At 41.5% G+C, this 13,876-nt stretch overlaps 1 protein-coding gene across 3 annotated transcripts in view; it reads left to right on the top strand.

Moving 5' to 3' along the window:
• The window catches only part of ECM2 (extracellular matrix protein 2), a 190,522-nt gene extending 179,455 nt beyond the window's left edge, over positions 1-11,067 (top strand). For all 3 annotated transcript variants that reach the window (XM_085624889.1, XM_085624888.1, XM_085624890.1), the window contains exon 10: positions 2,118-11,067. In XM_085624889.1, coding sequence (XP_085481015.1) covers positions 2,118-2,289 — 172 coding nt within the window. In that variant the 3' untranslated portion in view covers positions 2,290-11,067. The remainder of the gene's footprint in view (positions 1-2,117) is intronic.
• Positions 11,068-13,876: the final 2,809 nt, after the last annotated feature.

Raw genomic sequence — 13,876 nt, 5'->3', positions numbered from 1 at the left:
AGCCCTTCTGTCCCTAATACAACTCTTGTACACCAATACCAGCTTGCAAGTTAGACTAATCCAACAAGGGCTTATCAGTAAAAATTCAGCATTAGGAATGGAGTAAAACTCTCTCTTGTTTTCTTTTACATCAATGACATTTATGAGGCAGTAAGAACTGCCATAGAGGATATACCCATGATAAACAGCTTCACAAATACCAGCCCTTTCATATGCAGATGATTCAATCCTGAACCCCAAAACTGGAATGGGCCTGCAGGCTCAATTGACAGCCATGGAAACATATTATAAAATAAGACAATTCAAAATCAACACCGGGAAACCCAAAAATATGGCATTAAAGGCAAAGAGAAAGATATAAATGGTTCAACCGTAGAAGAAGTGGAATTCTTTAAATATCTAGGGGTGGAAATTAATAGAAACCTCAACTGGTCTACACACATTCAAACTACCCTCGAAAAAGCAGACTCGTCAGCAAATGCATCGCAAGACTGGTTAGGAAACACAGGCATCGATTTTCCAACCACATTGATAAGGTCTTCCTAACAAAGGTAGGTAGTCAAATTGTCTATGGGGGACTTCGAGAAGAAATTTCGAAAATCAATCCTCATCCTCCAGAAAGAATTACCCACTGGTACCCTGGAATCATATGTGGGTTATACTCCCATCGAAAATATATTTTAGATGGCTCCCATGAAACATGGTCCAAAAAGTCTAAAATCATGCTTAAACTATCTGGTGGATTGGGCCTGGGAGGAACATTTCAAGCTGAATAGCAAGCTCCCTTTTATTAACTCAAAAAGATTTTGAAGACGGAAATAACTCTATGGTTACCAAATAAAGTACATAACTTGTATAAGAACAGAGAATGGTAGCAATATTATGATTTTTTAAATTGTAAGGTGCTAAACATAGTTATATAGTCTTTTTACATAGTTTGTAACCAAAAAAATGATTTTTTGTGTGAAATGTAGCCTTCCTTTGCATGTGGGACAAAAACACCGTTAATAAAATTCAAGTTCAAATTCCCATGATATGGAGAATATACCTGATGGTGATGGACAGAGGAAAACCCCAAAATCTGACTCTCCACTTTAAGTAGGCCAGACAGTTGAATGGCTTATAATGTACCTACTCCGTCAGGCCACTGAAGGAACTTTTACACTGACAGAGTAAACGTAACTCCGTTGGCATAAAACTTGTGGTCTGCGACTGCTCAACTTAAAATCAGGTGGGAGGATCTTTTTTTTATTTATTTTTTATTAACTTTATTTATTCGATTTGATTAACACAACATAGGTGTACATTCCAAAGTCAGCATTCATGGACAGTATATGCTTAAACACCTTTGTTACAATCCTGGCCTTTGGACATAGCATAAACAATCCCATGAGAGTTCCCCCGTTTGAGCCAACCATTTATTCCCTTTCCCCTTTAGAGCCAGGTGGGAGGACCTTGAGTTTGGCGGACAGGGTACTCTCTTGCCATTGCAACAGAGCACATGTCCACGAGACTCTAAATCAGCCGCAGAGGCCCACCTAATACAAATCAGTACTGAACCTGCACCTCAGGTGAACAGTTAATCCTGAATCTTGGTCTTCTCACACAATCATCCTGAGACCACTGCTTTTCTAGCTGTGAAATTTGAGATTCACACCCCTAAATCTCACTTACTAAGCAACATCCCTGCTCAAACTTACACTTAATAAACCCAATCGGTGATTGAGAGCAGTGTGTGAGAGGCCCCAAGCTATGCCGCATACTCTTCCTTATTTGCTTCATGTCTAATTGTGACAGAGGGCCTTTAAGCAATGACACCAGGTGCCAAACCTTTCATAGAGCCGGTCACACTTCCACACTCCCAATGGAAGTCCTCAGGGGTGTTACTAGTTGCTAGTAATAACTAATTACAGGAGATTAGTGATGCATTTATCTTGCTACATGTGCATTCTGATGTCAAAGTGTGCTTGTAATAAGAAAATATTTGCCACTTTTTCATTGAGAGATTACATTATAACCACATGTTAGACATATATAATCCACAGGTCATTTACCAGAGTGGTTTACTCAACTGTTTAACATGTTAAACCAACTATACGCTTATTTACCCCTTCCAGGTATGTGTCTCCGAACTGCCTTTGCAACACTGAAGATGAAGATGAAGATTCAAATTTGGAAGACGTCCATCTTGAAAACAATTATATCAAGACACGGGACATTTCACCATATGCTTTTCAATGCATAAAATCCTACTCAAGCATTGTCCTTAAACCACAATATGTTAAGTAAAAAGAAACACATTATTCTTAGCATACTTCATGGCTATCTTATTGCAAACACCTTATTTATATTTTTGCGGGGTACCACACATTATAAAACCCTACTTCCGATTCCCTGAACAGAGGCACAGTATTGTTCTGCATCCTGTTACTGCTACCAAGCAATAGCAAACATTGAAAGAATCTCACCACTGGTGTAACCCTGTTTTGGCCCTGATTCAGAAAAAATGGCAAAAGCCTCAAGCATATGTTTGTATAGATATACACATGTTCTGATGATTAACAAAACACCTTTAGGAATATGTATGCAAATCTATGAAAATCGTTGACTTTCAGGGAGACTACTAGTCCTCAATGCATAATCTAGTGGACTATGGGCAGGAGGAGGATTGGCAGAAATCTTCAAATCCAAATCTGTTTACTTGAATTTCTTTGTTCGCCATGTGCAAAACATGTTCCCAGTGGAGAAAGCTTGAGCTCTATCCCCGTACCCTTTAAATTCCCACCCTATAGGGGACTTATCTTTTCTATACATGAGCATCTTTTTAGGGTGTAAAAGGAACTGTGAAATGGTATTGAATATCCAACATATTGCAGGTGTGTGAGCGTTCAGAATTATTTTTTTCAATAACTTCACAGAAACCTCCTCTTTCTTACCTATAGTTGGAGTTTTACTGCAACAGAGAGTCCACAAAACGTGAATAGGGCACTGTCAGTTGATCCTTATTCATGAATCAGGGTGAGGGAATTTACACATGCTAAACAACTTTGTAAATTGTGCATCTCAAGGTATACATACTTCATTCTGCTAAGGAGCTCATGATAAACAACTCAAAACATACAGTTAGAGGACCTCATTTGTGCTGTAACCTCAAACCTCATTGTTATTAAGGAAATGTGCATGTGCTCACAAAGCCTTCTATATTTGAATTGATATTTCGTAATTAGGAATTATATTAGCACAACTGCATTCAAATCCAATTATTTTTAAAGGGGGTCTAGAATGCTCCGTAAAAAGTGGCAATCATTAACTTTAGTCTCAATCAGTATGAATGTTTCATATCCAATTGTACTTTTATCCAACATTTATAGATATAGATCACAGCCATTTTGTTGAGTGGGTAGTAATACCAAAGACGAGGGAACAAAAAATGGCCATCTTTAAATGAAATAAAAAGTGGAGGCAGATTTTCATTTTCTTTCTTTTTAATCTCTAATTTATTTTTCCTTCCTTATAGTCTAGCTCCTAGGTAAGATATTCAGGAAGAGCTGATGTAACCATTGCACGTTTCACACACAGTGAGGCTGGCCTTCTGGGCACAACTAAACTGGAATACCCAAGTTTTTAAATTATTTTGAAAATGCTTTATTCTGAATTAAATCAGTGAATTTAGGGGTAGGGGCTTACATAGAACAAATCTGATTGACAAAAGTTTAGCACTGATCATTGAGTCATCAGTATACGAGATGGGCTTATCTGGTGCAGAGTACAACACCTGTGTTATGTGCCTGCAGTGAATTCATTTAACACAAAGTTTCTCTGAATTACTGCTTTATTTTTAGGCAGTACTGAAGCAGAAAGAGGCATTCTTTGCTCACTGTTTTAAAGCTGGCTGAAAAGGGTTGTCCTACTATTGGACGCAACTTTCTGTAATCCGTTATCAGAAATTTGGTAAACACTTACATCTGTCAACTCTGTCACTTATAAAGGTGACCATTAATAGTTAGAAGTACCAAGACTGTTGTCTCTCTCGATCATTACAGAAACAAAGAGCCTGTCGAAACTGGAGATAGAATCAGGCAGTTTAACACAGCCTAGATAAATGTTATGTTATGTTATGGGATTTGTAAGGCGCATGGCTGCCCTAGCAATGGAGCGTCCTTGCGCTAGATCCGCAGGTACTAACCAAGGAGTGGGGAGTGACAGAAGATTAATCAGGAAAGAGGCAGGACGTAACTGCCCTCCTGAATACCTCATGGTCCTGTGGATTCCCGATAGTGCTAGGGATGGCATTCCAGAAGGATGAGGGTAAGACTCGGAACGAGCGGCCTCCCGTCTGGGCTCTTTTAACACGGGGAGTGCATATCAGATGTTGGTTCGAGGAGCAGAGGGCACGTTCCGGTACATAGGGGACGAGAGATTGGCAAGAATGAATGGGGCTTGGGTGTAGAAAATTCTGTGAGCGATGCACAGAGACTTGAATTTAATTCTCTTTTCAATCTGGAGCACTGTAGCTTACTTATGTATTTGGAAGTAGAACAAGATTTCGGGAGGGTGAAGAGGGAATGTGCAGCAGCGTTTTGCACCCTCTGTAAACGATTAATGCTTGCCTTATTGGCACCCAGGTACAGAGAGTTACAGTAGTCCAATCTTGAAAAGATAGTCTGTAAATGCACACTTTTATGGTTCACCCAACCCTCTTTCTTACTTCCTCCAATCACAACATACACACCTGCAATCTATGCAATTCATAGAGCCTACGTGCACACCAACATCAAATCACATTTCCTCCACACACTCTCCCACGTGCTCTCTATGCTCTGCTATCAAAGAGCAGACATGTCAGACCTAATGTCAAATGGAATTCATGAAGGGAGCAATATTACGACCCTTACCCAAACCCATCATTGATAACTTCGCCCTAGATACATATAAATCTTTAAACGCGACCACAAATGTAATACAGGAGGTGATCTCACCTCCATGCAATGTCCTCCCTGACCATTTATCTCATTTCCCCACCTACCAAATACCTATTTTGAATGCCCATCTACTCAGCTCTTATAGTTAAACAATATACAGAATGCTTTCCACTTCATCCTACACGACCTTCTGGCCCACATGAACACTACATTGAGAAATTCACAGACTTCACACCAAACACTACAGTGAGTCACATAATCAAAATCTATGATTTTCCAAGTGCCACAAATCTCAAAAATATGAATGCATCCATACTCTCTCATCTCATCCACTGATCTCCTTCTCATGTCACCTTCTGAATACTAGACTTCCCTCTTCTCTGTCCCCTCTCTTACCTTCTCAATCCGATACTCTCTATATTGGTCTGACCAGTTGACATTTGCCTTCATGACCCCACTTTTCTCTAAACCCCAAAAACAAAACCAGGGCCTCCAAGCAAACAAGGTGCTCTTTCAAATGCTGGATGAACTTAATTTTTCCCTCATCTCCATGCAACTCATAGCATCGAAGTACATTGAATTACTTGTTGAATCATTCAATGCAACCCAATGCTCCATTGAAACATAAACGCACCCACACATAACAAAGCATGTATCCCTATCCCATTGGTCTTACAACAACATTAAGCTCAAAAGGGTTCAGCACTATACAGCCGATTATAGAAATTCAACATCAGTGTTCAAGAAACAGTGAGCACACGGAAAGATATCCAAGTCCCAGATGTGTGTTTCTAAAAAGGATTTCTCTTTATTTCTTAGTTTCACAAAGGCAGAAGATCATAGCCAACGCGTTTCGTCTCCCAAAGAGACTTCTTCAGGGCTTCACAAAGTGAGAAAGAGTATATTCATATGGACGTTCATATGCTTCTTGTGTTCTAATTCGAATTAGAACACGAGAAGCATACAAGCTGCGGGTTATTATGCCACTGCTGATATTTTACATTACATAGAAGTCTTCTGAAAATTGGATTCCCAAGTATTTGAACTGTACAAACGTCCATATGAATATACTCTTTATCACTTTGTGAAGCCCTGAAGAAGTCTCTTTGGGAGGCGATACGCGTTGGCTATGATCTTCTGCCTTTGTCTAACTAAGAAATAAAGAGAAATCCTTTTAAGAAACACACATCTGGGACTTGGATATCTTTCCGTGTGCTCACCGTTTCTTGAACACTGATGTTGAATTTCTATAATCGGTTGTATAGTGCTGAACCCTTTTGAGCTTAATGTTGGTGTAGGACTTGTTCCTAGTTAAGGAGCATAGAGGAGAGTGCTCCTTGCTTCTTTGCACTACTTGACTATTTGAGACACTGTTCATTTGTTAGGTGCGATATCTGATAGCCTCTACCCTCATCTTTTTGTATTCTATCCTATTGGTCTCTAGTATTCTCAGGGGCTAATCTCAACTAAGATGGACATACATGAATAACAAAATTGCCACCAGACCATGCAATTCTACAAGTCGCATGCATAGCATGTGTGCAAGCTAGTTAAAATCTAAATATTCACTTCTGTCTGTGACGGTATTACAAGCCCAAAATCAAACTAAAGATAGGGTGCTATTCAAAGCTGCATCATTTTGCATTGACCCACTCACTCAATCCATCATGTCCCACTCAGTACAAGTATTCACTGACAGCCAATATGCCTTTGTTGACAAAATCATCAATATAAAACAAAAGATTGGCCTGACCAACACCTACTCTGATGATTCTACTGTACCACTCCTAACAGAACTTTTACTTCTTTCAAATTAGGTGACCTCTGATATACTCTCCCCTCAAGGCAACCTCTTACGAGCACAACCGTTCTGCCAAAACCCATCATTATTTCACCCACACTAGAGAAACTGCCCCACTCTTCAACAGTCTTAATGCCTTTCTTAAAAGGAACCCACTGCATTGGAAGCCAGTCACATCGCACCTCTTCTAAAAAAACCTCATCTGCATTCTGATCCTCTTTCCAATTATTGGTCCATTGCTCAGTTACCATTTTGTGGCAACATCTTTAAAACAGTCAAATCACACCACTTAGACTGCAAAACCACAATGACCACAAAACCTCCTCCATTCATGATAGTCAGGATTATATTTAAGATAAAGCACATAAACACCCCTATTCAATCCTATCGCCTGTTGCTGTTGAGTCTACCACTGACTTTAGATAATATAGCACACCAGGCTGTTTCAACTACCCCCTTTTCTCAATTGGCCATTATTTAGGTGATCTCCAAGTGGTTCTCTTTTCTTGATATCAGTGAACTCATACAAATGGAAACCTCCAGGTTTCTCACGCTCCCTGCAACCTCTGGAGAAGAATAAAATTCTATCTGTTTGAACTTTCTATTCAATCTTTACATGGAACATCTATGTGTGCTTCTAACCACTCAAGACAATCCATTATTTGTGGCGATTACTCCCAGTGAAATGTAAGGCTGTCATCAGCACATTCACTGCCTCATATCCTGCAATAGCCTTACATGTTTATGAATTTCTGTCTTAAACATCGAATTAAACCTTTCAGAAACGTGTTTGCTCTCCTTCATGGGGAAGCCTACTAAAAACAAAATGAATACTGGCTAGCAATCAGTTTGTGAAGATGCTCGGTTTCTACATTAATTCTTGCATCTCCTGTGAACTACTCTAATGTAACCACGAAAACACAAACACCTTTGAAACAGTTTAGTCTTTTATGCAAATAAAATATCTCCTACCCATAGCCAACATTTGAATCACTGTTCAAAGTCACAGACTTTACCACATTGAGGATGCCAATTCAAACCCACTTTAGTGCATACCAGAAGCCACACTCTTGTCACTGAAAGATGGACTCCATTCTGCTGTTCCCCAGACAACATCATCCAATCCTCAGACTGGCTCCTCCTGCAAGCCTATATTTTAAAAACAAATGTGTCATCTACAAAACCTTCAACACAAGCAAACACAACTACTATTCCAAGATGCTTAAATCCCAGGTGGATAAACTGTAATGCACTTCCACAGTATTGCCTGTCTGAAAATTCAGGGAGCCTTTAAGGAAAGAATATGAAAACTGAAATGCATGGAGCCAAACCATGGAATTACTTATTCCTATAGGTAAGACTGTAAAGTGATCTCATCCAGTTCATGAAGGCTATGGAATAATACTTGTTCCAGCTTTTCTTTCCACACCCACCACACCCATCTCCCTTTATTCAATGTTCTTTTATAACTTGTAAACTATCCACAATAGCACACTGATCTACTTATGCACACTGAATGGCATGTGGTATGCCTGAAAAAAGCACAAATCATAACCATGTGATCCTCATTTTAAGCTGAAGAGCCTTTCGCAAACATATTATGCTGAAGTACTCAATTTCAATCTAGTAGCTGCACCTTAAACATAGGACCTTTTTAACTTCGGTAAGTGCACCACACTTACCGAATGTCTGTATATCTCTTTTCCTGTGCTAGAGCAGTCCTCCACCCCTTTGGTCATGTGTATGTTTAACAAATACCTTCCATCACCAATTTCTATATTTGGTTGCAAACAAATCTGTTTAGACCAACAAGGAATCACTCCTGGCTGTTAGCAGTGGCAGGCATCCCACAGACAATTATTGTCAGTGCGTTTCTTTTTGGCAACAACATATATATTTATATATATATTGGATGTATGCGAGTGGTAAATTCTCTTTTGTGGGTGTGTGTGTTCATTGACGAGATAGAGTTCTTTTTTGAATTGCAGAAGGGTTGGGGCAGTCATGAAGCTGCTTGGGATGTTATTCAAACACCTGAGAGAATAGATGGTAAAGGTTTGTCTTTTGTTGTTCTTATTTTTGCAGTTTTTTTAACTTCCAGTCATGGCTTCTAGCGTAGTTTTGTCCACCTGAAGCAGTTAGTTAGGAGAGAGAGTAAAAAGGTCAGACAGACACAAGGGGAGTGGAAGGGGCCCTGTTCCCTTAGAAAAAGGAGCCCTCACTCACCCAAATGGGTGTCATACTTCATCATAGGGCGTGCTCCTTATCAGGCTGTCGCTGCAATGTCTGACTGGCACCCACACGGGGGCTCTGTATCGGAGATCTTTTTTCCCCATTGCCGTATGTGAAGTGTGGGTGTAGGGCCTGTTGTGTAGCTTGGTGTATGAAAGTGAATATGTGTAAGGAAGTGTGCATCAAAATAGACTAAGTAGTCCCCTACCCAAATTTGTTTTTATTAAGTGAGTCTACTTGTCCAGTTAAAAACGTGTTGGCTATCACCAGACACAATGATCTATGATAGCTTTTAACCATGTTTCTTGCCATTGGTTAGTCAATGACGAACAAGTGGCAATTCTTCAGGACCAAATTTATCCTAATTTTCATAGTGATTGGAATCTTGTTATATAAAATAGTATCCAATCATGGATGACCTTGGTGTGGTTTAATTATTAATATCTCAACACAGTTTCCTTGTAAAAGGAAAAGCCGACCCAATTAGGGTAGCAATTCTGTCTCATCGAGTGGGAGCAGTGAGTCTGCTGATTTAGCATGAAAGTCTTTGTGTGGACTCCCATCGCATGCCCTACCCATGCACTGCTGCCTCGGGATGCAATGCATGATGTTTGGATGATGGTACAGGTTGGGAGGGACATCCAATGTAATTCCACCAGGCTTGGAATGATCTGTTTGAACTTCTTTAGGCTATTGATGAGACCTGCTGCCACATGTTGGATGTATTTCAGAGGAGCTAGAGATGTCATGAAGAATGCCCAGCAGGTTGGAGCTTCCATCTTGGTGCAAGAGAAAGAAGACTAGAGGTTTGGATTATTGTTTTGAAGTTGATGTCGGTAGGGTACGTTTTCAGTTTCTTCAGAAGGGAAAGTTAATCCCATGCCATCTTGGGTTTTTTGGCAATGTTTTCTTTGAAGGAGAGTTGTGTGTCATGGGTGAAACCAAGCATTTTTGCATTTAGTATCATATAGGGATGAAGCCATCCAAACAATTGCAGAGATCCAGGCTTGACATTGTGATTGTTTGTTCCTATTGGTGAACAGGTGGAAGTCTGCCTTGGTTGAGTTTTAAGTAAACCCTTGACATCCAATTCTGAATGGAATCAAAGCAAGGTTTGAGTGATAGGATCTTGTGAGCAGTAGAAATGGTCAAGCAGACTTGGGTGCCATCAGCATATTAAAGAATTGATACTCGATGCTCATTACATCCGTTCAAGAAATGTGTTGAAGAGAAAACATAATCAGCAGATACTGGCACAGGTAATCTCATCAAAGGAAAACTTCGAGGCATCCTTATTATCCCTCTTTTTTCCAGTGGTAAAAAACAGAAGAATGTGTTACTGTAAAGATAACTCCCTGCATTACTCCTCTGTGTGATGTGCAGATTATGGCGGAGAATCAATGTTACATTTCTTGACATGTAAAAAGAGAAATTCCTTCCATACTGGCCTCTTTTTCTTAATTCAGAAAAATCATATTTTGTGATACCTTTCCTCTCTCCCCGGATCTGTATCTGTCCTTGGAGTCTATAATCGGTTTATGTTAGCTGTGCTGGTGTGTGCTAAATCAATCATGCAGTCGTCGAAATGTATTGTGGGGCAAACATTTGGCTGCATTGTTAATACTGATGTCCAATTTCGTTAAAAGAAACGATGTTGGATTGTAAAAATAACTGTTGGCAGGTGAAATTTCTTCAAACAATCCACGTGTCCACAAAATGATTTTCCAACTTAATGGTTACAAAATGTAAATCCGATTAAAAAGTGTAACTATCTTGAAACTGCCTCCTGGTAGCATGTGTTTGTGCTATGTAGTTCCTGAAACAAACAATAAAAATACCTTTCTGTAGAGTGAATAAACAGTTTGCTTGAAAACCAATAACCACTAGCCTACCAAGGTAAACCCCCCTGGTGCTGCTGATGCTACTCTGTGACAATGTGAATGCCATTGTTTTCATCTGTATGTCTTATGCGGGCTCATTTCCTGTATTGTACAAAGGTATGTTTCCTGTATCTTGCTGGGTCAGGTATGGGCACAAAGGTTATTACATGTCTTTTATTACATTATATAGTATGTAATTTTGTAAATGTGTATTAAAATATGTGCATTTCTATTGGTTGTCGTGCCTTTTTTGTTAACAACAGATTTGACAATCTTGTTTAACATTCATTTTCCATAAAAAGATAAAACGCAGACATCCACTTGATATTATCGGAAGCAGAAGGTACACAGTGTTTAACCAATGTAAATTAAAATTAGATTTAGCAATTCAACATGATAAAACATTCCCTAGAATTGCTAGATTGACTCCCTGTGCTAAAAAGATACATGCTTCAAATAACAATAGTGCATGCTTTAATTGATATAAAGAAGAAATCTCCTGGCCAAAATTCAAACATTTTTGTTGATGAGAGATTAAGAGTACCTCGACAATCTTGCATACATTCTGAATTATTAAAATTAAAAACAACCTTTGGTGACTACTCTCCAAGGAAGACTTTGTGGATCCCGCTGGTGGCGGGACAATGTGTCCCAGTTTGCACTGCACCGAAAGGAGGAGGAGGAGCCCGGCTTGCTGCGCCGCACTCTGAAAAGCGCTGCCTCCCTACCGTGGCACTGGAAGACTTCATGGACCCTGTTGGTGGGGGGACTCTGTGTCCCAGTTTGCACTGCACCGAAAGGAGGAGAAGGAGCCCAGCTTGCATGCCTCGTGCCACGCTTTGAAAAGCACATGGGCAAAGCCCTGGCTAAGGGCAGGTCCGTCCGTGCTTGTCCTAGACCAGAGGAGGCCAGGCTGGGCCCCCCTCTTGGTCCTCTGATCTAACCCCTCCCCGTCGCATGAAGAGTCATTGAAAAGCCTCGATGAGCAGCTGATGGGCTCGAATTCCATCTTCCTTCTGGCACAAGGCAGGCCTAGTTGGATTTTCAGCCATAGACCGGGCATCAGGCACCTTACTGCCTATTTTACCATATGCTGTGTATTAGTCCCTGTCACCCTTTGTTCCTAGGCTGTTCTGGTCAAGTCAAGCCAGGTCTAGGTAACACTGACCTGAGGTACTTACCCTGTTGTCCTACCATCCTCACTTTGACCTAAGGGTACTGTCATAACAGAGCCCTGTCTCATGGGGAAACGTAAAACTGCAGTGGCAGCCCCTGTGGCCCCGGCAATAACTACAATGGACTCCTTCTTACAGCGAGCAGCTGGAGGCCAAGATAAGGAAATCGAGCTTGTGGCACATCAGCTCTCCTGCTCTCCTGCAAACCAACTGCTCCCTCTTTTACCTAGTCCAGCAAGAGGACCAGTCTCAGCACTGTGTAGCCCAGAGCTGGTGGAACTGATGGATCCAGTTGGGCCCCCCCGCATCCCTCCCCGGTCAGGAGCCAGTCAGGCCAGCAGACGCTCTTGACATCATGGGTAAGGCTAGTAGGCCAAAAACAGTAACAGTGCCTGTGTCCGGTCGGAGCACGAACACTTCCAAGCCAGTGGGCCCTGCCCTGGTGCGGGGTATTAGCATTAATGAGGGTACCAGGATTGGGGCCAAACGCAAGTGTTCCTTGACAGGGGGTAAGGCAAAGCGCCCCAGAGTGGAGGCACCTCATTAGGCGTACAGGACCTGTCTAAAGCTGATCTGGCAGTTATGTTGGAAGCATTTGTGGGTTCTCTTTTGGCAGGGTTGGAATCCAAACTGGAATCGATCAAGTTACATTTGGTCTCTATTTAGAAGGACATTTTTAATTTGGCTCAGCATAAAATGATGGGCAGCCATGTAGATAACAATGGCCCTGTGGTCATATCAGGACGCCTCGGCAATAAGGATCTTAGCCAGACTCGTCCCTATATTATAAATCAGGAGGCCCTTTTGGCTCGCCCCCATTTGCAGGAGAGCACCCTATAACCCACACGTCCCTGCCTGCTTCTGATCTCAAACGAAGGATCAAAGGAGGATGCATCCCCTCTGGAAAACCCTAGGATAAAGACTCGACCAGGCAGTAACAGGACTACTAGGAGGGAGTCTGGGTCAGGAGAGGAACCCACCCCACCAAACGGAGCAACAGGCATGCAGACTCAGGGCCCAATTACTCTCCACCTACCAGCAGAAGCCACAACATACATCGTGGTCCTGGGCAATGTACCTGTGCTATAGCCTGGTGCCACCGAATTCTTCCATCAGCTAAAGAATAAAGTACTGCACTCGTTGAACAATAACACAATCTTGGGGTTTAGAGTGGAGAGATACATCAATATGGTGCAGAGAGTTGCCTGAGGAGGGGGGTCCAAAAAGAATTGTGGTGGTGACTGTGTTGTAATCAACTTTCATCGACCACATCTGGCAGAGAGTATTCTCCATGCAGCCAGCTCCTGTACCACCTAGGGTCCTGTCACCTCCATTATAGTCCTCCCTCTGGGTTTCTTTTACAGACCCCATTACCTGCAACATCTTCAAGATCATGGCACCCAAGGAGGCCTCCTGGTTTGGCCCATCAGGAGTGGCAAATGGTGACCCCACCTGTTCAAGTCTCAAAGGCCTTCGCCCCCCTGGGGCTCTTAGGCAACTGCCACTGACTCCCAGTGCCAGTGTCTGTGAACACGACGGTTCCCACTTTGCCTGATCAGGGCAGTCCTGGAGGCATTTCCTTCAACGGTACTTACTGTAAACTCATCTCATGGTATATAGCAGGTCTGGCTGAACAAAGATCATTATGGTACATCCCCTCACACTCATCCCTTGCTTGTAACGTAGAGAACTGGTTTTCTCACACTCAGTCACACAAAACCCAGCCCAACAGCATCAAGTTTTAGATGGCGATTCTTCTTTTTTCTTTTCTTTTGTTCTCTGTTCTTTTTGTTAATTATCTATATACATTTTGAGTTTGTAGTTAGAATATAATATATTTTATTTCCAATACAGTCAGTGGTCACT

The sequence above is a fragment of the Triturus cristatus genome, chromosome 9 (assembly GCF_964204655.1).
Source record: "Triturus cristatus chromosome 9, aTriCri1.1, whole genome shotgun sequence".
In the NCBI taxonomy this organism is placed as follows: Eukaryota; Metazoa; Chordata; class Amphibia; order Caudata; family Salamandridae; genus Triturus; species Triturus cristatus.
The sequence above is the reverse complement of the archived record's forward strand: the minus strand, read 5'-3'. Positions and strand labels throughout refer to the sequence as shown.